At 37.9% G+C, this 23,796-nt stretch overlaps 1 protein-coding gene across 1 annotated transcript in view; it reads left to right on the forward strand.

Moving 5' to 3' along the window:
- KIZ (kizuna centrosomal protein) overlaps window positions 1-14,692 on the forward strand; it is a 228,942-nt gene extending 214,250 nt beyond the window's left edge. The window contains 2 exon segments of the mRNA XM_036751962.1: window positions 13,495-13,538; window positions 14,529-14,692. Of these exon segments, the coding sequence (XP_036607857.1) occupies window positions 13,495-13,538; window positions 14,529-14,632 (148 nt within the window). The 3' untranslated portion in view covers window positions 14,633-14,692.
- The last annotated feature ends 9,104 nt before the right edge of the window (window positions 14,693-23,796 follow it).

The following is a 23,796-nucleotide window of genomic DNA, read 5'->3' on the forward strand; positions in this document are numbered from 1 at the left end:
AATTTGTCTCTTTTCCATTGTTATTAAATTATTCAGTTATTAAATTGGGATAGGGACTAGAACTGGAATTACTGTCTTGCTAGTACTATTTCCTTTTCATTACACCAAAATTCTATTATAAATTTATTTGAATGTCTCATACTATCTGTGAAACTATATTGACAAACCCAATAGTGATCAGAAATCCAGTTCTTTACTAGATGTTCTTTTTAAGTGAATATTAATGTATCAGCATGCATCACTTAATAGAATGGATTCTATCCCCAAAAAGTGCAAATTAAATTATATTTTGCCATCAATTTGTATTCCATACAAGGTATACAATAGGGTAATGAGATTGATTCTTTTTTAGCAAATGCATTAGATCTCATTCAAATGATTTTGCCTTCTTTGAAGAGATCACCTTGGGAAGCCATTGCTCAAAACACTAATAGATTGCATTAAGGTATAGATGGTTTAGTATACTTGTCACCCTATTAAAGCTCATATTCTTTTTATTTTGGGGCAGCAGCAGCAACAACTTTTTATACATAGAAGAGCTTGGTGACTAAAATCATTGGCCACCTTCCTAAATACATACTCAGTATCTCAAGAGATCGATTATTGTTCTCAATATATAGTGAGCTCTCAATAAGACCTTGTTAACTTGATTAACTTTATTGGTCATATACTGCCCCATATTTTCTCCTCCCCATCACCTTCAGCTTCTTGGAGAGTTCCAGGTCTGCCCCACTGGATGAATTCCCATACAGCTAGCCCTACTCTGCTGAAAGCCCAAGGCCCTGGGAACTTCATTTTAAAAGCAATAAACAGCATTACACTTAGACTTTCTTTTATATTTTTAAAGTTTTTGATGACATAAACTAAATGTTTTCACTACTTATGGAGTAAGTAATAAAAAATATTATCCCTGTTTAACAGATGAGGAAACTGAAGCTTAGGCATATGAAGTAACTTCAAATTTCTGCAAGTAGAAAGTGTCAGATCCAGATCTGTCAGTCCAGAGTTAGTGTGCTTGCCACTTACTCCTCAAAATGCATTTTGCTTTCTAATGCAGTACTTCCTAGTTGTCTCTCTAGTCATGTTTGTGGTAACTCCTGTGACAGTTACCTTCTTAGGAGCTTGATCATATTTCTATTTATTTATTTTTGCTCGTCTCCTATAAACGGGTACACCTTATGGCATAGTGATCTGTCTGTCTGGCTGTGGATTCAGGATAATTCCTGTCATCAGTTATATGAAACTTAAAATTTTATATAAAACAAAAGCATCTTTCCTCTCCAAATATGCCCATCCATAGATTTTTACTTCCCATTTATCAGTATCAACATATCACTGACTCTTGAAGAAGGAAGTCTAAGTAATTTTTGACTCCTCACTGATATTCTCTTCACATATTACTCTTTTGCCAAATTTACCACTTTTTCCTTCATCATAGCCTAAATTTTCTATTTCCTTTCTAGCCCCAATAGCCTTAGTTCTGTTCACCTCTCACAGTATATGACACATAGTAAGTGCTTAAATTAATTCTGGGAGGGATCCAGGTATACCCCATCTTCTTTTGGTCCTTATGTCATGACTAAGATGTCTTATAATTTTGACAGTGCCACCCTATTCCTTAGGCCCAACAATGGCCACTTAAACAACGTTTTTTTAATCAGCTCCAACTCCTTTATAGCCCTTTGCCACACTACCAGAACTAAGATAAATCTCTTGTTTCTACCTCAGTGTGGTTATCTGCTTATGTGTTGGGCTTATATTGAGGTGCTTTTCTCTTGATATCTTTGGTGTTTCAACCTTTTTCTTGTATTCCACTATCATTCACTCCTTGTTCCTTCCTTCATAAATAGTTACCCTACCCTCAAGTTTGGCCTACCAGGCTGCTTCAGCTTCCTTACGTTGGGAAAATGAGAATTGTCATCATGATCTCCTGCCCTGAGTAACCTCTGTGAGGACAGAATAGGCTGTGTCCCTGTTAGTCCAATGTAGACACCAGTTCTGGCACATTTTCAGCTCACCCAGTTCCTCCTTACTCTCTTCTTTTTATTCAAGTGGCTGGGCCAAATCAGGTATCTACTGCAGATTTGCCTGCCTTGAATAACCTTGGAGAAGACAAGACTGTACTCAACTGGCTTTCCAGTCCCCGTTAAGTCAGGCTTGATGCAGCTGCCTGTGTTTTCCTTATTTTGTTAACATACCTGCACAGAATTAGTGCATGAAGCTGAGTCCCTGGAACAGCCCCCAAGCACAAGTCCATATGTCTAATTCTACTTACTGCCCTAGCTAAGCAAATGGAGATCATGGTTGTGTCTGTGTGTCTGTGTCTGTGTCTGTCTTTCTGTCTGCCTGTGTAGGGGGTGCAGAGGAATTAATGGACAATGTTCTCCAGTCTAAATTTTCCAGTTTAACTTCATAAGGTCTTTACTCTAGGGGTGGGGAAGTAAGTTTTGTCGCCTTTTCTTTTAGGATTGAAAAGTTAAGGAGGGTTGCTAAAAGCAACTAATCTTCATCTTACTATCCAACTGATCACTCTTTTTAAAAAATTTAACACTTTTTTTCCAATTAAATACAAAGTTTTCAATAATCACTTTTATAAGATTTTGATTTCCAAACTTTTTTCTCTCCTTTCCTCTCCTTCACCCTCTTTAAGACAGCAAGCAATCTGATATAGGTTATACGTGTACAATCATATTAAACACCCCATAGTTCTTTCTCTAGATGTGGATAGTATTTTCCATCATGAGTCTTTTGGAATTGTCTTAGATCATTGCATTGCTGAGTAGAGCCAAGTCTCTCAGTTGCCACTGATCACTCATGCCTTTACCTATTCTCTAAACTAGAGGTGTCAAACACAACACACAGCACTCCTGAGTGCAGCCAAAACCAAATTAAAATGTAATTGAAAATTATGTAATAAAATAAATAAAAATATGATTAAACATAGATAATACTAGATTTTAAAACTAAGTCAATATGTGGTCCACAGGGATCCTTATTTATGATTTAGTTGCCTCCGTTTCTATTCAAGTTTGACACCACTGGTCTAAATAATGAATTTACAGTCTAGGGCACATATACCAACAGTAGAAAATTGAGATGATTTTGAATAGTGTGTCCAGAGCCTGCCCTTGACAAATTTGTTAAATAAACAAATTATGCCATTGTTTTCCTACTTTTTCTCACAACCCATCCTCTGAGATGAAGGGAAAAGACCTTCAGGTAGCTAGTCTGTTTTCTTACTGTCACCTAAGTAAACTAAGGTATTAACTGATAATTAAATGTTAGCTGCTAATGGCTTATGGGGTGACCCTTCTCCAGAGGCATTTCATTTTTAAAACGATGGTCTTTAGGATCTCTTATTCCTAAGACTCTTAGCAGCAAAGATTTGTAGAACAAGGCCTAGAAATCTTCCCATGGGATGACCCCTACCAGACTTCTACTGGCTAAATCCACTAACTGTATCATACTAAAGCAACTTTTTTTAAGGGGATAGGGAGAAAGGAGGTAAGGTAATTGGCAGATGGCCATTTCCTTTCCTCATGAAGGAGAAGCAGTCTCATGCACAAGTCAGTACATACATGTCTATAAATGAAGACTTCACTTTGTGTCTATCAACAATCACCAACAATAACTCCTGGCTTCAAAGGCATATTTATTTAGTGCTTTCTTCATCTAGTCCTACCATTCCCACCTTTTAATCTTTTTACTTCCCTCTCTATCTAGTACATACCAAACCACGTATTTTGGGTTCCTTTTCAAGCAACTTCTTGACTAAATAGAAATCACAAATTTCCCACAGATATAACCCTGTTTAGATATTCAACTCCTGTTATTCAACTCTTCAACCTTTTTTGTTCATGTCAATGTTATTTGCTTCAGATGATGTTTTTTTTACCTGTTGCCATTTATTTTTTTAAAATTTATTTTTAGTTTTGAATATTCATTTCCACAAGATTTTGAGTTACAAATTTTCTCCACATCTCTACCCTCCCCCCCCAAGGTGACATGTATTCTGATTGCCCCTTTCTCTAGTCTGTCCTCTCTTCTATCACCCCCTCCTTCCCCTTCTTTCTTGTAGGGCAAGATAGATTTCTATACCCCATTACCTGTATATTTTATTTCCCAGTTGTGTGTAAAAACTTTTCTTAACATTTGTTTTTAGAACTTTGAGTTCTAAATCCTCTCCCTTCTTCCCTTCCCCTCACCCTCCTTGAGAAGGCAAGCAATTCAATATTGGTTATACATGTATCATTATGCAAAACACTTTCATAATAGTCATGTTGTGAAAGACTAACTATATTTCCCTCCATCCTATCCCATCCCCCTTTATTCAATTTTCTCCTTTGACCCTGTCCCTTATCAAAAGTGTTTGCTTTTGACTACTTCCTCCCCCAATCTGTTCTCCCTTCTATCATCCCTCCTTTTATCCCCTTCCCCCCTACTTTCCTGTAGGGTAAGATACCCAATTGAGTGTGTATGTTACTTCCTCCTTAAGCCAAATCTGATGAGAGCAAGATTCACTCATTCCTTTTCACCTACCCCCTCTTCCCTTCCATTACAACAGCTTTTTCTTGCCACTTTTATGTGAGATAATTTACCCCATTCTATCTCTCCCTTTCTGCTTCTCCCAATATATTCCTCTCTCATCCCTTAATTTTATTTTTTAGATATCATCCTTTCATATTCAACTCACCTCGTGCCTGCCATCTATATGTATATTCCTTTAAACTACCCTAATACTGAGAAAGGTCTTATGAGTTACAAATATCATCTTTCCATGTAGGAATGTAAACAAAACAGTTCAACTTTAGTAAGTCCCTTATGACTTCTCTTTCCTGTTTACCTTTTCATGCTTCTCTTGATTCTTGTATTTGAAAGTCAAATTTTCTGTTCAGCTCTGGTTTTTTCATCAAGAATACTCAAAAGTCCTCTATTTCATTGAAAGTCCATATTTTGCCCTGAAGTACTCAGTTTTGCTGGGTAGGTGATTCTTAGTTTTAATCCTAGCCGCATTGACCTCCGGAATATCATATTCCAAGCCCTTCAATTCCTTAATGTGGAAGCTGCTAGATCTTGTATTATCCTGATTGTGTTTCCATAATACTCAAATTATTTCTTTCTGGCTGCTTGCAGTATTTTCTCCTTGATCTGGGAGCTCTGGAATTTAGTGACAATATTCCTAGGAGTTTTCTTTTTGGGATCTTTTTCATGAGGCGATTGGTGGATTCTTTCAACTTCTGTTTTACCCACTGGTTCTAGAAGTTTTCCTTGATAATTTCTTGAAAAATAATGTCTAGGCTCTTTTTTTGATCATGGCTTTCAGGTAGTCCATTAATTTTTAAATTATCTCTCCTAGATGTATTCTCCAGGTCAGTGGTTTTTCCAATGAGAAATATCACATTGTCTTCCATTTTTTCATTCTTTTGGTTCTGTTTTATAATATCTTGATTTCTCATAAAGTCACTAGTTTGCACTTGCTCCCTTCTAATTTTTAAGGCAATATTTTCTTCAGTGGTCTTTTGAACCTCCTTTTCTATTTGGCTAATTCTGCCTTTTAAGGTGGTATTCTCATTGGCTTTTTGGAGCTCTTTTGCCATTTAAGTTAGTCTATTTTTTAAGGTGTTGTTTTCTTCAGTATTTTTTGGGTCTCCTTTAGCAAGTTGTTGACTCTCTTTTCATGATTTTTATTGCATCATTCATTTCTCTTCCCATTTTTTCCTCTACTTCTCTTACTTGATTTTCCAAATCCTTTCCATCATTTTCCATCCTCTTCCATGGCCTGAGACCAATTCATATTTTTCTTGGGGGGTTTTGATGTAGGATTTTAACTTTGTTGACTTCTTCTGGCTGTATGTTTTGATCTTCTTTGTCACCAAAGAAAGATGTTATACTCTGAGTCCTTTTATGCTGCCTGCTCATTTCCCCAGCCAATTACTTGACTTTTGAGCTCTTTGTCAGGGTATGACTGTTTTCAGCATGGAGAGTGCTATGTCCCAAGCTTCAGGGGTTTTCTGCTGCTATTGTCAGAGTTACTTCTATCCTGAGGTGGTATGATGCTCCTCTCCTGGCCTGTGCTCTCGTCTGTGAGTGCAGGCACTCCTTTCTGCTGTGTAACCAGGAGGACTCCTTCTCCACATCCACCACAAGCTCTGCCACACCAACGCTCCTCCTTCCCCAAGGACTGCCAGGACTGTGACCTAGATCCATGCAGGGCAAAGCAAGAGACCCCTGCCTCTGTGTCAGCAAAGCAATCTCTGCACTCCCGCTCTGAGCAGCCACTTGATTCCTCCCACCGTCTCTGGGCGTAGAGCTCTCCAAGCAGCTCCTGCTGCTGCTGCTGCAGCCACCTCCACTGCCCCAGGGCTGGGGCTGGACCATACACTTCTCTCACCCAGGTCCAACAATTTTCCCACTGACTTCAGTTGTATTTGGCATTTGTGGGTTGAGAAGTCTGGAAACTGCCCCAGATGATCAGTTTCTAGAGAGGCAAATATAATTTCTGATTTCAACTACATTTGACAGAATGCCATCAGAAGAAAATTACTTTAAAGTGTCTTTTGTTAATCACAGATGCTCAGAGTTGGATTGGATCTTTAAGGATACCTAGTCGAATTCATACCTAAACAAGAATCCCTGCTATAGCACACCCAATGAGTGATTGTCCAGTGCTTGCTTGGTGACATGTCATGAAGGGAAACACTCTACCTTCTGAGGCATCCCATTCCTTTTCTGGAATGCTCTGTTGTTGGGAATTCTTACACCAAGCTCAATTCTGCCTCTTTGCTACTTTTGCCAGTTGTTTTTAGTTATGCCATCTAGTCCAAAACAGAATAAATCCAATCTCTACATAACAAACCTTTAAATACTTCAAGGTAGCTCTCCTTTCCCCTCTGGAGTCTTCTCCAGAATAACGTCCCCAATTCCTTCAACTTATCCTCATGATCCTAGTTGCCCCTCTGGGTGGTTTTTAGCTTATCAGTGTCTTTAAGGTATTGTTCTAGGAACTGAACACAGTATTCTAGGTGTAGTCTGATAAAATAATGGTTTTTGCATCTTCAGCTGTTTGAATATTTTGGTTTTTTTTTGTATCCCCAGCACTTAAAATGGTGCCTGACACATAGATGCTTATGTTTGTTGACTGACTGACTGATAATTTGGCCCCTTTTTTGCTTCTACTTACTGGCTGTCCAAAGAATGAAAGCATTCTTCCCATTGATCTCTTTCACTGAAAAGATTATATTGCTTTAAAAAAATTACAAAGTGGTATTCATTCATGGTTTCTGAATTAATGAAGTTAAATGATTTAACTACTGGTAGTACTAGTAGTTAATAGAGATACTTCTGGCTACAAACGTTAAGGAAAATAATTGGTTTTATCCAACTACCCAATAAAAAGTGGTCATTTTCCATGTATTACTTATGCCATGTTTTTTTTTTAAATGCTTAAAATGTTTAGTCTTAATGGTGACTTCATTTCAGTTATCTTATTTAGTCCTAACTCTGTGAGTTAAGTAGTATAAATATTCTTATCGAGATTAAAAAAAGTGGTGGAGGGAGAGGATCCATTTGTATGAAAATATTTATGGCAGCTCTTTTTGTAGCAACAAAGAATCAGAAATTGAGGGGATGCCTATCAATTGAGGAATGGCTTAACAAGTTGTAATGGAATATTATTGTGCTATAAGAAATAAAAAGCAGGCAGGCTTCAGAAAAACCTGGAGGGACTTATGTGGACTGACGCAAAGTAAAGTGAGCAGAGCCAAGAGAACATTGTACACACTAACAACAATATTGTACAATAATCCACTGTGAATGACTTAGTTATTCTCAGCAATACAGTGATCTAAGACAGTTCCAAAGGACTCATAATGAAAATGCTCTCCGCCTATAGAGAGTCTGAATGGAGTCTGGATGCACATTGAAGCAAACTATTTTTCACTTTCTGTACTTTTTTTTTCTTTTGTGTCTGTGTCTTCTTATACAACATGACTATTATGGTAATATGTTTTCATGATTGAACATGTGTAACCAATCCAAAATTGCTTCTGTCTCAGGGAGGGGGGAGGTAAAGGAAAAGAAAATTTGAAACTCAAAAAAAATGTTTAAATGAATATGAAAATGAAAAATAGTATTTTAAAATATTCCCATCCTCATTTTGTAGACAGTTACTAGTCCAGGTTTGCTTAGCTAAATTAGCAGCAGAGCAAGTACTCAAGTCTCCTGATTTCAAGTCTCTGTTAGCCCTCCACTATACTTAACCTGACATAGTAAGTATAATATCAACTTGGACTGTTCATGTTTGAACAGAATGATAACAAACTTTCCATTTGTCAAGTCTTTCATCATCCAGGAGAAAAATGTCTTTTTTCCAGTTGCCAAATAAGCATCACGACTACGTCAAGCATGAAATAGTATTATGTTCACTTAATAATTTGCCTTTAGGTTTGGGTTTTGTTGTTGTGTTGTGTTTTGGTTTTTGCCCAGAATTGTTAATTTTGAAGAGATTTGTTCTTTCATTCTAGACATGTAAGTAATCTTGAACCCGTTATCTCAGTGTCAAATAGTTACCTGTGAAACTTGCTGAGGGAAGAAACATTGCTATAGTGTAATTATGTTTCAACAATGCTTTCCAGGATAGATACATTGCTTTCAAGCCTCATAAAAGATTAGCAAATCTGACTCTAGGCATATTTTATAGTGCAGTCACCACATTCCTTGACCTAAAACCTTCTCTCTTTCACTCTGCATGCTTTCGCAAGTTTTTTTTTCTTTTTTTATTTAATTTGTGACAGTGGTTGAATAAGTTTTCAATTTCCATCACTCAGAGGAAGGCTTTCTGGTTCAATATTGTCTCCCCATTCCCTCAATAAAGCAGTCCTCAAACTTTCTGCAGTGAGTGAAACCCTTCACTTTAAGCAAAATTTCAATTGATTGCTGAAGTAAAATCTTGTTAAATGATTTTTGATATGCTTTCTACCAGTGTTAACCAAATAACATAAGGGGAAGGAGGGAGGAAGGAAGACAAGCAGGCAGGCAGAGAGAGGAAGAGGGAGGGACCAAGACCTATGAAATATCAGAGTTCCTTTGACCTGCTTGCCACAACCACCAGCAACAGCACTCTGAGGGGGTGGGCTCTCTAAGAATCATGGTTGTTTTCCTCCCCAGCCAACCTCTTACATGAGACTAGTGGGAGAGAAGGATGAGGATACAGAACTAACCATGGCCGGTCACCCTCAGTGTGTGTAGAATTGAAGTGTATAGAGAATGTTCTTATTCCCTTCAGATAAGAAGCTGACAAAGCTTAAAAAAACCAGATAGGAAGGACCAAGAGGAATCCTCCCTCCAGGTTCCCTCCCTAGCTCGCTCAAGGGACTCAGTGCTGCAGTTGCTGATTTATGTAGTCTGATGACTTTTATTTTTTCTATTTGGTAAATGGGAAAGAATATTTTAAATTAGGACCATCCTAGAAAATCCTATAGGATTGTCGCTGAGGACATGGAGTGACCCTGGTGTGGGGAGTAAACGAAGACAAAGGAATATAGAACAAATACATAAATAGAGAAGGTGGTGAAGGAGGATGGGGACTGTGGGATATCAATGAGTCTAAAGGCTGGGTTTATGGAAGGAAACAGGGACTCAGGGAAAAGGCACAGGAGCACTGCTGGAATGGCATAGGGAAATAGGAGCTGTTGAAAGGGTCCTGGCAGTGTGTCCAACTTTGTTTTCCAATTTTTGTCCCTGAGGTTGCAAGGTTACCAAAAACTCCAGAAAGAGAAGGTTGCTCTTTCTCTTGCTCCTCCTCCTTGTCTTTAAACTCCTGGGATTGCATGGGCAAAATTTCAAACTGTGTGAGACTTAGAAAGAAGAGGCACTCCAGCACTGCTGCCCCTCTTGATGTGTGTGCCAAACACAGGATACCCTGGCCATTTGCTTGAAACTAACTGTGACAGCCATAAGAACTGGACCTGGAAGCCTGCAGAGCAGTGCCTTCTGGAGCTACATCTATACTCAGTAGCTAGAGGCCTGCCTAATTGGCAGAATACACAAGTGCTCTGTGTGCTTGTCCACTGTCACAAGTTTTCTTTGTTAAAAAACCTTGAACTGCTTCAAAGAACTATAAGGGGTCCATAAGACACAGATTGAAAAATACTGTGTCTTATGTGTGTTAATTGTATGCTTGAGAAAAAAAAGCCATGTGAAAAATGCAGGTCTCTTTATGGAATATTGTCCTATTTACCTCCAGATTAAATTCAGAAATGTTTTCCTAAAGAATAATGTTGATTCTAGCGTGAATCTTGAATCTCCTTTATGCCTGACCTAGGAAATAAGATGAAGGGGTAGAAAGAGCTGGAATCAGCAATGGAATGTCAGGGTCCGTGTGCTCAGTTCTTCCACCGTTAGCTGTGTGACCAGGGACAAAAATACATGGTCAAATATTCTTTGAGCATTTTCCTCATCCCTTTAAGGAGGGATAGTACTTACATTGCCTTCCTGGCAGTGAAATAAGAAAGTACTTTGTAAACTGCAAGATGCCATGGGAATGTGAATTGGTATTATAGAATATTTGCACAATGGCATGGAACGCTATCTACCTCTAGGAACTTATAATGTAATAGGGGATATTGGTGCTCATTAGGATGGATAATATTAGTATTTTGATATTTGCCTTGGTTCTGGCTCAGCCCTGGAATTCTTCTATCCAGTTATGTGGTGTGACCGTTTAAGAGGTTTTTTTTTAATTTTGTTGGCCAAGATAGCTGTAAGTAGAAACTGTAGTGTGCTGTCACTGCAGTTATTTATTAAATGTGCTAAAAACAGAATCATGAAAAATAAAATTTCCATTTATTCTACAAATATTTACTGAGGACCATGTGTAAGGCACTGATGAATTTTATTTTTTTTGATTGGTAAATGGAAAGAATATTTTAAATTAGGACTAGGCACCTACACTCACTACCTTGCCTACTGACAGGTTCAGTTCTCATGAAAATGAAGTTAGCTTTGCTTCCGTCCTTTTTATAACTTATTGAATGAACTTTAGGAAGAAACTACCCTCCTCACAGTACCTTGTATCAAATGCATCATAAGGTCATAGAATGCCCACCACATTTCACAGATGAGAAAACTAAAGACTGACCTAAGGCCACAGAAGTAGGAAGTGTCAAAAGTGGGATTTGAACTCAGAGGATACCCCAAAGGTACCAGACCCATCAGATGACATTTTAAGAAAATAGATGAGAAGCCTAACAGTAAATAAGTTATTTGGCAAAAACCCAGATAGAGAATCAAAAGGTCAAACGATGCACACATACTCTCCATTTTGAGACTTTCCTAGTATACATAGTCAGTCTTATAGAATTAAACAGTGCTTTATAAAGTAGACTTGTATTTGAACTGAGTGAGAGCCACTGCTCTTTCCACTGTATCACACTGTCTCTTTGCTGCCCAACTACAGAATCATTTGGCCTCATGCTTATTTCTTGTTTATTTTGTTTTTGTTTTTAGCCTCTTAGTTTTTTATAGCATTGATTCGTGCTATTCTCTCCACCTAGAATTACCCCATTTCTACCTTTGGAAATTTCAACTGTTCTTCCAAGGACCAGATGTTGCCCTCACCCAGTCACCCGAGCAAGTCTTCTCTCTCGCCTCTGAACTTCTCCAGCACTTGCTATCTGTGCCACTCACATGGCATTTATCACAAGCCGCCTCTCATTATATTTGTTATTATGCACAACTTTTCTGTAACTAACTAGATGGGAAACCCCTGAAGGGCAGCATAGAACTCTCCCAGCCCCCAAGAATCTAGATCAGGTCTTCTTTCAGAACGGGCACTCACGAATTGTTTGTCCGGTGAATTATTGAATAACACTAGACCTTTACCATAACCTACCCTTGTTATTATATTGAGTTGGCATGCTGTCATTTTAAAAGTTATTTCTGTCCTGCCACGTATGGTACCCATTGTATGAACAGTGTAATTTATTGTCAGCTATCTGTCAGCACCACCCCAGATATTTGCTGCGGTTCATGTTTCTGCTGGCTGCAATGCTACATGGAGTAGCAACCATGGGTCAAATGTCTTCAAGTGAGTCTCCATTAGGGTTGAATTAAAAGACCTATTACTTGGTCATGGGAAATGAAATTGTAGACAGTGGCCTAAAGTGAGCTCTGACAAACATTGGACATAAGCAGTGTTCATTTACCAGTACGCCTAGTGGATCTTCTTTTCCAAAAATATTTAAAATATTTCCAAGGCTAAAAAATAGTACATAGCTAATTCTTTTCCAGAGAAATTTAAATTTAAAAATTTTTTAAACCACAGCTTTATTACAGAGACATATCTGTCTTTTATTGACTTCGGCCTGATTACAAAGCAGTGGAATCCATTTTAAGAGAATAGATGAGAAGCCTAACAGTAAATAAATTATTTAGCAAAAACCTAGATAGAGAAATCAAAAGATGAAACAATGCACATATTCTCTCCATTTTGAGACTTTCCCAGTATATATAGTCAGTCTTACAGAATTAAACAGTGCTTTATAAAGTAGACTTTTATTTATTAAAAGTAGAAAACCTCCTAAGAGTGGTAATACACAAAACAAGTGCCAATTTTCTTTGTAAATACTCTGTACCATAGTAAATTCATTTATATGAGTAAAATTATAAAGTATTTTCTCTAAAGGATTCTATATTGAACTACAGACATAAAACATTCTGATAAATAGAAACTTCTACTAAGTTTTCTGTAATGTCATCATTTTCCTCTATTAGTTTTAAATCAAACTTTTAAAATTAAACTAAATTTATGGATTTATCTTAAATCCTGTTAAACTCAGACTGATTTGGAATGCAATGAGTACTTCCAACTTGTATATTCTATTCTATTTTTATTTGAATATCTTGAATGGTCATATCAGATATTTCATACTCTCATCTTTACACTTGAATTGAGATGAAGCTTTGTATTTTTCTACTTATCACAGGATTATTAATGTGACAATTAATTCTCCTAAATCACTGCCCCTGTGTGCTTATTTCATAGTAGACACACAATTCACATGCAGCACATAAAGGATCAAAATGATTGTGGCTTGTTTGACAGATTCAGAAGGATCTATGATACTCTAGACACAAAAGTAGTCATTTAAGCAAGAATAGAGCAGCAGCAGCAGCACATGCATCAAGGTAGATGAGAGACTCGGGAGGCAGGTTTTCTTAGAGGCATGGGATTTACTTTGGGAACCTATCAACTAAAGGTATCAGACCTATCAGAGGACTTTCTAACTTAAGAGGAAATGTGGAATTTTTCTTTGTCTTCTTGGAACAAGGTCGACAGGTTTAAAATGTATGTACTTATCAATAAATAGTACTTGTTCATTTTTCTTATAGAGAAAAGCTTTCAATACTGCCCTTACTTCTCTTTCATGAACATATCAATCTCTCTATTTTTGGTTGCCACTTCTTCCATACTTATAATAATACTTTGTTTTATAGGGATGAAGGCAAAAGGAAAATAACAACCAATTTAAAATCAAAAGGTAAGCAAAAAAATGTATTGAAAGGCCACATTTTCATTTTGTCTTTTTAACCAATAACACTCCCTAAAAACTATTATGTCTGTTGTAATATACGTATGGGATATACAGATGGGAAAAGAAAGAGGAAGAAGCCAAATATAATGGAAAGGAGTTTTGTTTTTCTTTTTTTTTTTTTTAATTTCTGAGCTTTGAGAAATAAGTAATAAAAGTTTTGATGGGTAAAAATCTGCCGTAGACCAAAACATACCTTAGAAAGGTATGTGATCTAATGCCGTTTAAATAAGCAAATATAGCCTGGAATCAATTTAGTAAAATTTTAGGAAATAGTTTAGAAATAGCATAATGCTCAACAAAGCTTAGAATAACCTTTCCCCTGAGAGAACTTACCTGTCTCCCATTCCATTAACATGGTTAGTACTAAATTCATCAAAAAGCAGAGAAAAACAGGAGAAATGAGTAGGGAATGAGGAGTAGATAGTGTCCCCTCAAGGAGAGTTTCTGTATTTTAGAGTTTGAAGGGTGAACACTCCTGGATTGCTTTCATTTTCACACAGCTCAAGAGGACCTGTGACCCTTGACTCCTACCAAAGAGAGTCTACAAAAGCCATGTTAGTTTAAATTCAATTCAACAAACATTTTTATTAAAGCAAGATGTTAGAGATGCAACAGCAAAGAGAAAAACAGCCCCACCCTCAAGTGGCTTACATTTTAATGGTGAAAAATAACATATACAGATAAGTGTACAAAAAATATAGGATCGTCCATCTCTACTGATGTAAAACAAAACAAAACAAAAAACCCTAAAATCTTTTGCCCTACTGAATTTCACCAGTGTAGAATTCAGTGAGATTCCTGGGAATATATGGTTAAGAGTCTAAAGACTCTGCAGCCTGAATTGTTGTTGTTTGTCCCTGCTGTTCTTTATTTGATAATCATCTATTCTCTAGACTAAGATGAAATATTAAGTAGTTGTCTGTTTTTCTGTCTTAGCTTTTTGGGGAGAATCTGATGATAGTAACTCTGAAATTGAAGCTGCTTTACGTCCTGGAAACCACAACACATCTATCGATGATTTTGATGACTTCTATGACTAACAAATGTCACCTGCTTAGAACTGAAGATTTTAAATAAAAATGTGAAGTTTCAAATTGGAATATGCTTTGTGTGTGGTTGAAACTGTTTTTACACATTTGATGTTCAAAATCAACATACCATTTTAAGTTATCTCTTCAGGTGTAAAAACATGGAATTACATAGGTTTTTAAATAATCACGTGTTAGGATCCATGTAATAAATATAAGTTCATTTCTTAAGTTCTCTAAACTAAATTGAGCCTCTATTTGGGAAATGTTTCCACTGAGAAGGAATGAAGTGGGAGGGAGAAAGGGGAAAGGGTATTGAAAGGTCAGCACATCCTACTATCCATTTCCCCAAACTTAGCTCTATAAAGAGCTTCTTAGATGGCTTAAGTGTAGTCTTGTATAGAATCTGATGGATTTACCATGTGACCTTTCCAGGTTTCTTCTAGTTCCATGCTTTTTTAAATTTTTCATTAAATCAAGTAATAAATAATCAAAAACATTTATCAAGCTCCTACCCTATGCCAGGCACTGTGCTAAGCACTGGAAATACAAAAAGAGGCAAAAGACAGTTCCTGACCTCAGGGAGCTTACAATTTAATGAGATAACGCTTACAATTTAATGAGATGTGTGTGTGTGTGTGTGTGTAAAGCAAGCTATATACAGGATAAATAGGAAGTAATTAATGGAAGGAAGGCACTAAAATTAAGAGAGTTCAGAAAAGTTTTCCTGTAAAAGATGAGATTTTAGTTGGAACTTAAAGGAAGCCATGGAAGTCAGAGGGAAGAGTGAAGGAGGGAGGGCATTTCAGACACAGAGGACAGCCAGAGAAAATTCCCAGCGCCAAGAGATGAAGTGACTTGTTTATCTGGGCAGGGGGGTGGGAATCAAGTTCTGATTGTAAAAGGTGGTTACAAATGAAGATTTTTTAAATACCACTGTCATTGTAAAGCTATTTTTTATGGATCTCCGTAACAGTGATATAATCTTTTGTGATAATCCACTTATCAGAAACACTGAAGACTCTAATTTCCTCACTACTTTGGATTATTCATTCAAAACAGCAGAGTAATAAATAGTAGCCAGCCTTAACAGAAATAGATCCTTCAGTAGCAGAAATGGGAGTGAAGAAAGGACAATTTTAGCCATCAGTGCTATTCTGGATACCCCAACCTTTTCTCTTATGGTTAGATAGTTGGGGACGGGGAGAGGTGGGTGGAAATCAAGTTCTGTATTTTTAACCTACCCCGCCATAGGCAAACAAAGACACAGATACCATCATCTTTTGAGACAATTCACAAAAAAATCTTCAATGTGGTTTTACAAGAACTATTCAAATTTAAATACATAAAACATTTTCACTCATGGAGAGAAACCAACAATAATACTATATGTTATAAGACAATACAACAGATATGTTGTAATTATGATTCCATACATTGATTTGGCACCTTATAGTTTTAAAAACACTTTCACATGCAGTGTTTCATTTGATCTTCACAACAGCCCCTCAAGCAGGGAGACAGGTTTGCTATTATCATTCCCATGTTATAAATATGGGAACTTGTTCATGCTCAGCGAGTTTAAGTGACATGCCCAGTGTCACAAAGATAATAATCTTCAAATCTGAGAGAGCTGAAAAATCACAATTGAGAATTAGACAAATGGTAAAGAGAACTGCTCCAGTCCTGGTTTTGTATTAACATTAGTGTCAGGAAGATCAGAGACCAGAAGGAACAGAGGCTTTACAGACTTCTAAGGATACCTATTTGCTGATGACATGATTCATTTAAAAAACCTCAGTGAAGCAGCAAGGAAACTAAGACAATATCTTCAATAAAGTAGCAACATACCAACTAAACCTACAGAAATAATCAGCATTTCTATATGAATGATGGCAAAATTGAGGAAGAAAAAAATTAAATCCCAATCAAAATAATTACCAAAACGTATATAGGGGAAAGGCAATGTGATAGCCAAAATTCCCAAATCTCCCTCCTCCCCCCACCCCACTCCAGTTGATCTCTGTTCTTAAACAGCCACCAACACAAAGGAATTTGGCTTCTCACCTCAAGGTGAACGCATAATTTCTAGTTGACCTTCATAATCCTCATGGGGAGAGTCCTACATGTTCTTGAGTTTTGTTGGGACAAAGCTTCCTCTATGAAGAGGAAAACTACTTTCTTTTCTTTTTTATGAGAATGAGAAAATGTATAAAATACTGTTTGTTAAAATTGTGGAGCCATGAATTTGGAAGTGAGTGTGATCCCCAGACGCACCAGCTGTGGTAGGCCTATATCCTTGAACAATGTTAATTTTCAAATTGTGAACTGTGACATAAGGAGGTGGTGTGATACAATAGAAGGAACAATATTTCTGGAGTCAGAGGACTTGGGCAAATCACAGCTTCCCTGGGCCTCAATTTCCTCGTCTTTCAAATGAAGGGATTGGATTAGATGGCATCTGAGGTCCGCTCCAGCTCCAAATCTATGATTCTATGACTTTGCCAAAAAGCCACCCAGGTTGATTTCCTTAAAACAACAAATGCTTAACTTGGGGGAGTCTATGGGGAGGGAGGGTTACATTCCTCCCTCCTAATTCAGTTGATACAGTCACATGTGATGAGGTGTCATCATATTAACAAGGTGTCAGCACATAGCCATCCCCCTCACATCTGTGAAAAAGACCCCTGAAAGGATTTCTTCCTGTTTTTACACCCACACCCACCCCCATCAGATGGAGAATCTAGCAGCAAAGCTACTCACACAAAATGAGATTTCCCCTTCCGCAGTTGGAAAGTCACTGCAAGATAATTCAAGGCACAGTTGAGGAAGCTTTCCATGTTCCAGACAGATAAGGATACAGGTTATCATTCACTGGAAACAGTTTCCAGGATCAAGCCTCTGGTAGCAATGAAGAGATCCAAAATGGATACAAGAGATCTAACCCAGTCCATCAATAGTGTGGCTGCAGAGAGGCCTGCACAATGAAAGAAATTATTTCAAGGTCGAACAATGCCAGGATTCGGTTGCCTTAGCCACAAGTTCCCTCCTTAAATATAAATACTTAAACATAAAAATAAATACTTAAATATAAATATAAAACTACTTAAATGCCTCACTATATTTATATCTGGTACCCGCTCTTTCCATATATACTGTATTAGAGGAAAGGTGTGTCCTAGGTTTATGGGGTGGTGGTGGGTGGCAGGAGGTGGGCAAGTAATGTTTTGTAGTCACTGTTTTTACTTTCCACTCTTTGTAAGTGCCCATCCTGAGAGCTAATTGTATCTACTGGCTAACTATTAATGGAAAACACACCAGCAGGTTCAAGAGTAGATAAGCACAGAGTACCCTATGAACCCCAAGTTAGCAGCTCCTCTCTATCAATGAATCTGAGTATAAGTGGGAGGAATATCCCAGGAGTGCTACTCATAAAATAGTAGGGAGTCAATCTGCCAAAGGACAGTGAAAACATAAAGATAACAGTTCCCAGACACTCTAAAGAGATAATGACTTGATAAGAAGGATATTAATTTCTCATGCTGAGCCATATCAATATAATAAAAATATTACACAAATTTACATATGTAATAGAAATATCACCTAAATTTTATGTATGTGTATGAGTGTGTGTGTGTGTGTGTGTAGAGAGACAAAGATAGACACAGAGAGACTGAGTTACTAAAATGCTTTTTGTTGTTCAGTCTATGTTCAGTTATGTATGTGTATGAGTGTGTATGTATGTGTATGAGTGTGTGTGTGTGTGTGTGTGTGTGTGTGTGTGTGTGTAGAGAGAGACAAAGATAGACACAGAGAGACTGAGTTACCAAAATGCTTTTTGTTGTTCAGTCTTGTCCAGCTCTTCATAGGTGGGCCATACTGTCCATCGGGTTTTCTTGGCAAAGATATTGGAGTGGTTTACCATTTCTTTATCCAGTAGATTAAGGCAAACAGAAGTTAAGTAACTTGCCAAGGCATCACACTGCTAGGTCTGCTAGTGTCTGAGGCAGAATTTGAACTCAGGTCTTCCTGACTCCAGGACCACCATTCTATCCATTGTGCCACCTAGCTACCTCCAGATACTTTTTAAAGCTAAACAAAATTCTTTTGGAAGAACAGAAGGTCTAGAATATCAAGGGAAACAATGAAAAAAAAGAGATGAAGAGGGAATAGCACTTTCAGTTCTTATATTATTTTACAAACAGTAATCATCTAAACTACTTGGTCTTCATTAGAAATAGAAAAGTAAATCAGTGGAACAGACTAGATAAGGAAGAATCAGAAACAATCAAACTCAGGAAACTGGTCAGTGTTTACTAAACCTGAGACCATAAACTGCAAGGAGAACTTATTTGATGAGAATTGCTGGGAAAACTTAAAAGCCATTTGACAGAAAGTGGGCTTAAGCCCAAATCTTAACCATATGTTGCACAGTAAGCACAGAATGTACACAAGGCCTGAATATAACAGCTCACACCATTAACAAAAACAAAATTAGAAAAGAACCAAATCATGGGCCTTAACATCCATGGCTAGGTAAAGAATTGTTGACCTACTAAAGGATAGAGGCAACAAAAAAAGATAAAATAGTTCATGATCCATGTGAAATTGAAAATCTTTTACACAGAATCAGTGAAGCTATAGATAAGAAGGGAAAACATTTCTGAATCAAATAACTGATCAGGATAAGAGTGTGATATGTAAGATATACAAGGAATTAACACAAATACATGACCAAGAACTTTCCCAATGGATGTAGTCAAAGGACGTGAACATTCAATCTCATTTCCTCCAGCAGTTTGCCCCATCAATCATCCCCTCTCACTTATTTTCAATCTCTTTTGTTTACTGGCTGTTTCTCTATTACCTACAAGCATGCCCATGTCTCTTCCATCCTCAAAAAGACTCATGGATCCATCCATCCCTGCTAACACTGCACATCTCTTTTGCCTTTTGTGGCTAAACTCCTTGAGAAGGCTATCTACAGTAGGTGCCTGGAATTCCTCTCTTCTCACTCTTTTTAACTGTCTATAGTCTGGCTTCCAAACATCATTCAATGGAAACTACTCTCTCCAAAGGTATCAATCATCTCTTAATTGCTAAATCTAATGGCCTTTTCTCTATCCTCATCCTTCCTGACCTCTCTGCAACAGTGTTGACCAATCAATCAGTAAACATTTATTAAGATCCTGCTTTGTGCCAGGCACTGTGCTAAGCCCTGGGGATACAAAAAGAGTCAAGAGACAGTCCCTGCTCTCAAGGAGCTTACAATCTAATGATCACCCTCTTCTCCTAGAGACTCTTCTCTCTAGTTTTTTGGGACACTATTCTCTCCTGGCTCTTCTCCTACCTATCTGACTGCTCCTCCTCAGTCTTCTTTGCTAAATTTTCATCCAGGTTATGCCTTCAAGCAGTGGGCATCCCCCACAATTCAGTCCTGGTTCCTCACTTAATAATCTCATCAGCTCCCGTAGATTCAATTATCATCTCTATGATGATGATTCCCAATTTATTTATCTAGTCCTAGTTTCTCTGCTGACTTCCAGCCTCATATCTCCAACTACCTCTTAGACTTCTCAAACTAGATGTCCTGTTCCTATACTTTTAAACTCAACAGGTACAAAATTAACCCATTATTTCCCCACCATCATCCTCTCAGTCCCCCAAGCTCACAACCTGTCATGTGAATTCCTGTACCTCACCCCTCCATATCTGATCTGTTGCCAATGCCTGTCAATTTTACCTTTGCAACATCTCTCAAATACTCCCCTTTCCCTCCTTTGATACTGCCACACCCTGGTGCAGGCCTTTATCCCCTCACACCTGGAAATGTTCAGTAGTTAGTGATACAAGACCTAAACTCAAGAGATAGTGGCTAGACATAAAAATCTGGGAGTCACTTACATAGAGATGATCATTGATTCCATGGAAACTGCTGAGCTCACTTACCATCAGCATCAACGTCATCCTTATCATTGTTATAACCCAGGCAGCATGGTCAGACGACTTTGTCCAGCAATGGGAACAGGAGTGGATAAGCCAGATGTTTGGCAAGTTGAAGCCTAGCAAGATGTAACTGATGATGAGATAAGAAACAAAGGAATTCAAGATTATCCGAGGGAAGAGGATTCTCACATCAGCGGATGTTAATGATGAATCATAAGAAGAAAGGGAGCAAGAACTGAGAATCTGTTAGCCATAAAATAGGGAATGACCAGTTGATAGCCACCTACCCTCTAGGGTCCTATGATGATTGAGCTTGGAGTTAGTCTCACTCTCTTAGCTTCCACGGTCATCTCACTCTAATAAAACTCTCACCACAAATTCTTGATATTATTCACTCACTCCTCTCACAACCACACCATAGATCTCTGCACCTCCGGGCCTTTGTACATCCTGTCCTCCATGCCTGGGATGGTCTCCCTCCTTACCTCAACCTCTCAAAGTGTCAGTCCAAATGCTGCCTCCTACTAGAGGCCTTTCCTGCTCCTCCCAATCATGAGTGTGCTCTCCATTCCTCCTTAAAATACTTTGTATTAATGTTTGTGAATCATGTTATATCCCCCCAGTAGAAAGAAAGCTGCTTGAGGACAGGGAATATTTTGTTTTTGTATTTTCAGAACTTAGCAAATAGCATAGCAAGAAAAGTAGTAGCATAATATTTCCCCAATAAACATCAGGCAAAAGTGCACACAAGTCAAGGTCTGTGTGACTTTCATACACCATCAGTGAGAAAAGTTGATACATATAGAAAGGTATCATGTGTGGAGGAACACAAATGTAGGGAACATATGTAGCCAGAACACACATGGAAAAGTCATTAATATTCCTGGTAATTGAGGTCCTCCATTGTCTTCTGGTGATAACACTGTACTGCTTCCCTTAGGCCTGCTCCCTACTGATCTCATGTGGCATATAGTCTCTGTCAAGTAACACTCTGCTATTTTCCTGATCACTAGGAGGCAATTTCTGAGTTGGACATTGCTCCATTAGGCACATTGTTATTGCTAAGTGTTGCTCTGTTGAATGTGTAACTGGGGCAATTTGACAACTCTTTCTCATAGCAGAAGCTAAGAGCCACTATACTCAGCTAAGGCTGATGCGGGGGCTGGGGGCAGAGGTGGGGGGGCGGGGTGGTGGAGGGCAAGGGAGCCATCAAAGTGTTCTCAGGATGTCCTTTATTTTAGCTGGCTTGTGTCTGTGTCTGTGACTGAATCATAGTCCTTTATCCCAGACAACCTTCTGACTTAGAGGTAGAAATTACCAATTTTTTTTTTTCTTCTCCATCTTGGCAGGCAGATGAATTTAAGCCAAAACAAAAGCTAAAGCAAGCAGAAAAGGTCATTGTCCTCTATCTGTCTAGGTTACATTCCTGCCTTTATATAGTACGTGACCACGGCCCTCCTAGGCTTTGAGCTGTTCTACATTTATGACTTGGAAAGATCCTTTGAGATCACCTTGTTTAAACCCCTTAATTTCAGGTGAGGGAACTGAGGCTCTTGAAATGGAAAAGTGACTTGCTCAAGGTCATGCAGGGAACAATGAACTGAATGGAAATCCAAACCTTCATTCCCCAGTGGCAGAGGTAGATTGCACAATGCTACTTTTCCTGAAATATTACAGTGAATATAGACCGTTGTAATTATAGCTAATAATAATATATTACATATAACAATATATAAAATAATATATACATGTATAACACAATGTATCCATGTTATACATATACACAATATGGGCATAATATATACGTATAATATAATACATAATGGTATCTGGAACCTAAAATGTTCAGGCACTGTGCTAAGTGCTTTAGAAATATCTCATTTGATCCTCTGATGACTAACAGCTAATAGCTAATAACAAGAGTGTACCACCAGGGCATATTATCATTATTAACTTCAGTCCTTCAGTGAAGGTATTGATCTCATGAAGAAATGAAATGTTGACGATAATCATGGTAATAATAGCATTTTAAAGTTCACAAAGCACTCTATAAATATCTCATTTGATCTTCACTTCTACGCCAGGAGGTAGGTCCTATAATTATCTCCATTTTACAAGTGAGGAGGAACCCCACTGACTTCAATACTCTCATGCCCTCCTGATGCATTATTATTATAACAGTGTGGATTTATTTGGCTTTTAAAGATGTGATGTTGATACTGTTAAGTGCCATTCTTTCTTTTTACAGAAGGGTAAACCAAGTCTCAGAGAAATTAAGAGACTTGACCAACATCATATAATAGAAGGTAGTATATATGAGGCTCAGTCCACCTGTGATCTCCAAGCCTGGTGCACTTTGTCTTCCATACAATACAGCCTCTATGAGTTCTGTCCTTTTTCTCAGTGAAAATGAAGCGACACTATAAATCCTAACCATTTTTATACTGTTCTCAAGCCTTTGTCCACTTTTAATATTCTTGCAGCTAGTATTTGTGTCATCAGCAGAGTGCCTCTGTGGAAATCAGATTTTGATGTATCAAACTGGGCAAAAACACATTAAAGAGGCTACCAATAATTCCAGCCAAAAACCACAACAGATAAGGATTATATTGCTCAAGAATTTCCAGTGAATGGCAGAGACTGAACTCATCTGGGGAAACTCTCATTAGCATTCAGCAGCCAAGATTTGCAGCCTATCTTTTGGTGGAGTTTTTATACATACATACATACATACATACATACATACATACATATATATATATATACACATATATATATATTTCAAAATCAACTTGAAATCTCTTGCTCCTCAAGGTACGCTCCCTTTTAAATCTCCTTAAATGATGCAGTGCCATTGCCTCCATGCTTAGGTGTTTTCCATTTCCTCCATCCAGTATAACCATTGACACAAAGACTAATATTTGATGACAGATGGCTCTGTGAGCTTCTGCTAAGGCAATATCTCACTTTGGGAATGCAAGTGATAACTGAGTTCCTCTAGAGCATTATTTATTATACCATCATTGTGCACAGACTCATTAGATGTAAAACATTCTGCCAGTCAACTTTATCCTTCTCCTTCCCAACTGTCAAACTGGCAGCTCAAAGATGGTGACAGATGATGCTGATGGGCAGTAGGATTGCCATCTCCCCAGCCTTAACAGATTAAGGGTTGGATGCTACTCAACCAAGGAAAAATGCTATAGAAAAGAAGACGCTGATATCACTGA

The sequence above is a fragment of the Trichosurus vulpecula genome, chromosome 3, assembly GCF_011100635.1.
Source record: "Trichosurus vulpecula isolate mTriVul1 chromosome 3, mTriVul1.pri, whole genome shotgun sequence".
Taxonomy (NCBI): Eukaryota; Metazoa; Chordata; class Mammalia; order Diprotodontia; family Phalangeridae; genus Trichosurus; species Trichosurus vulpecula.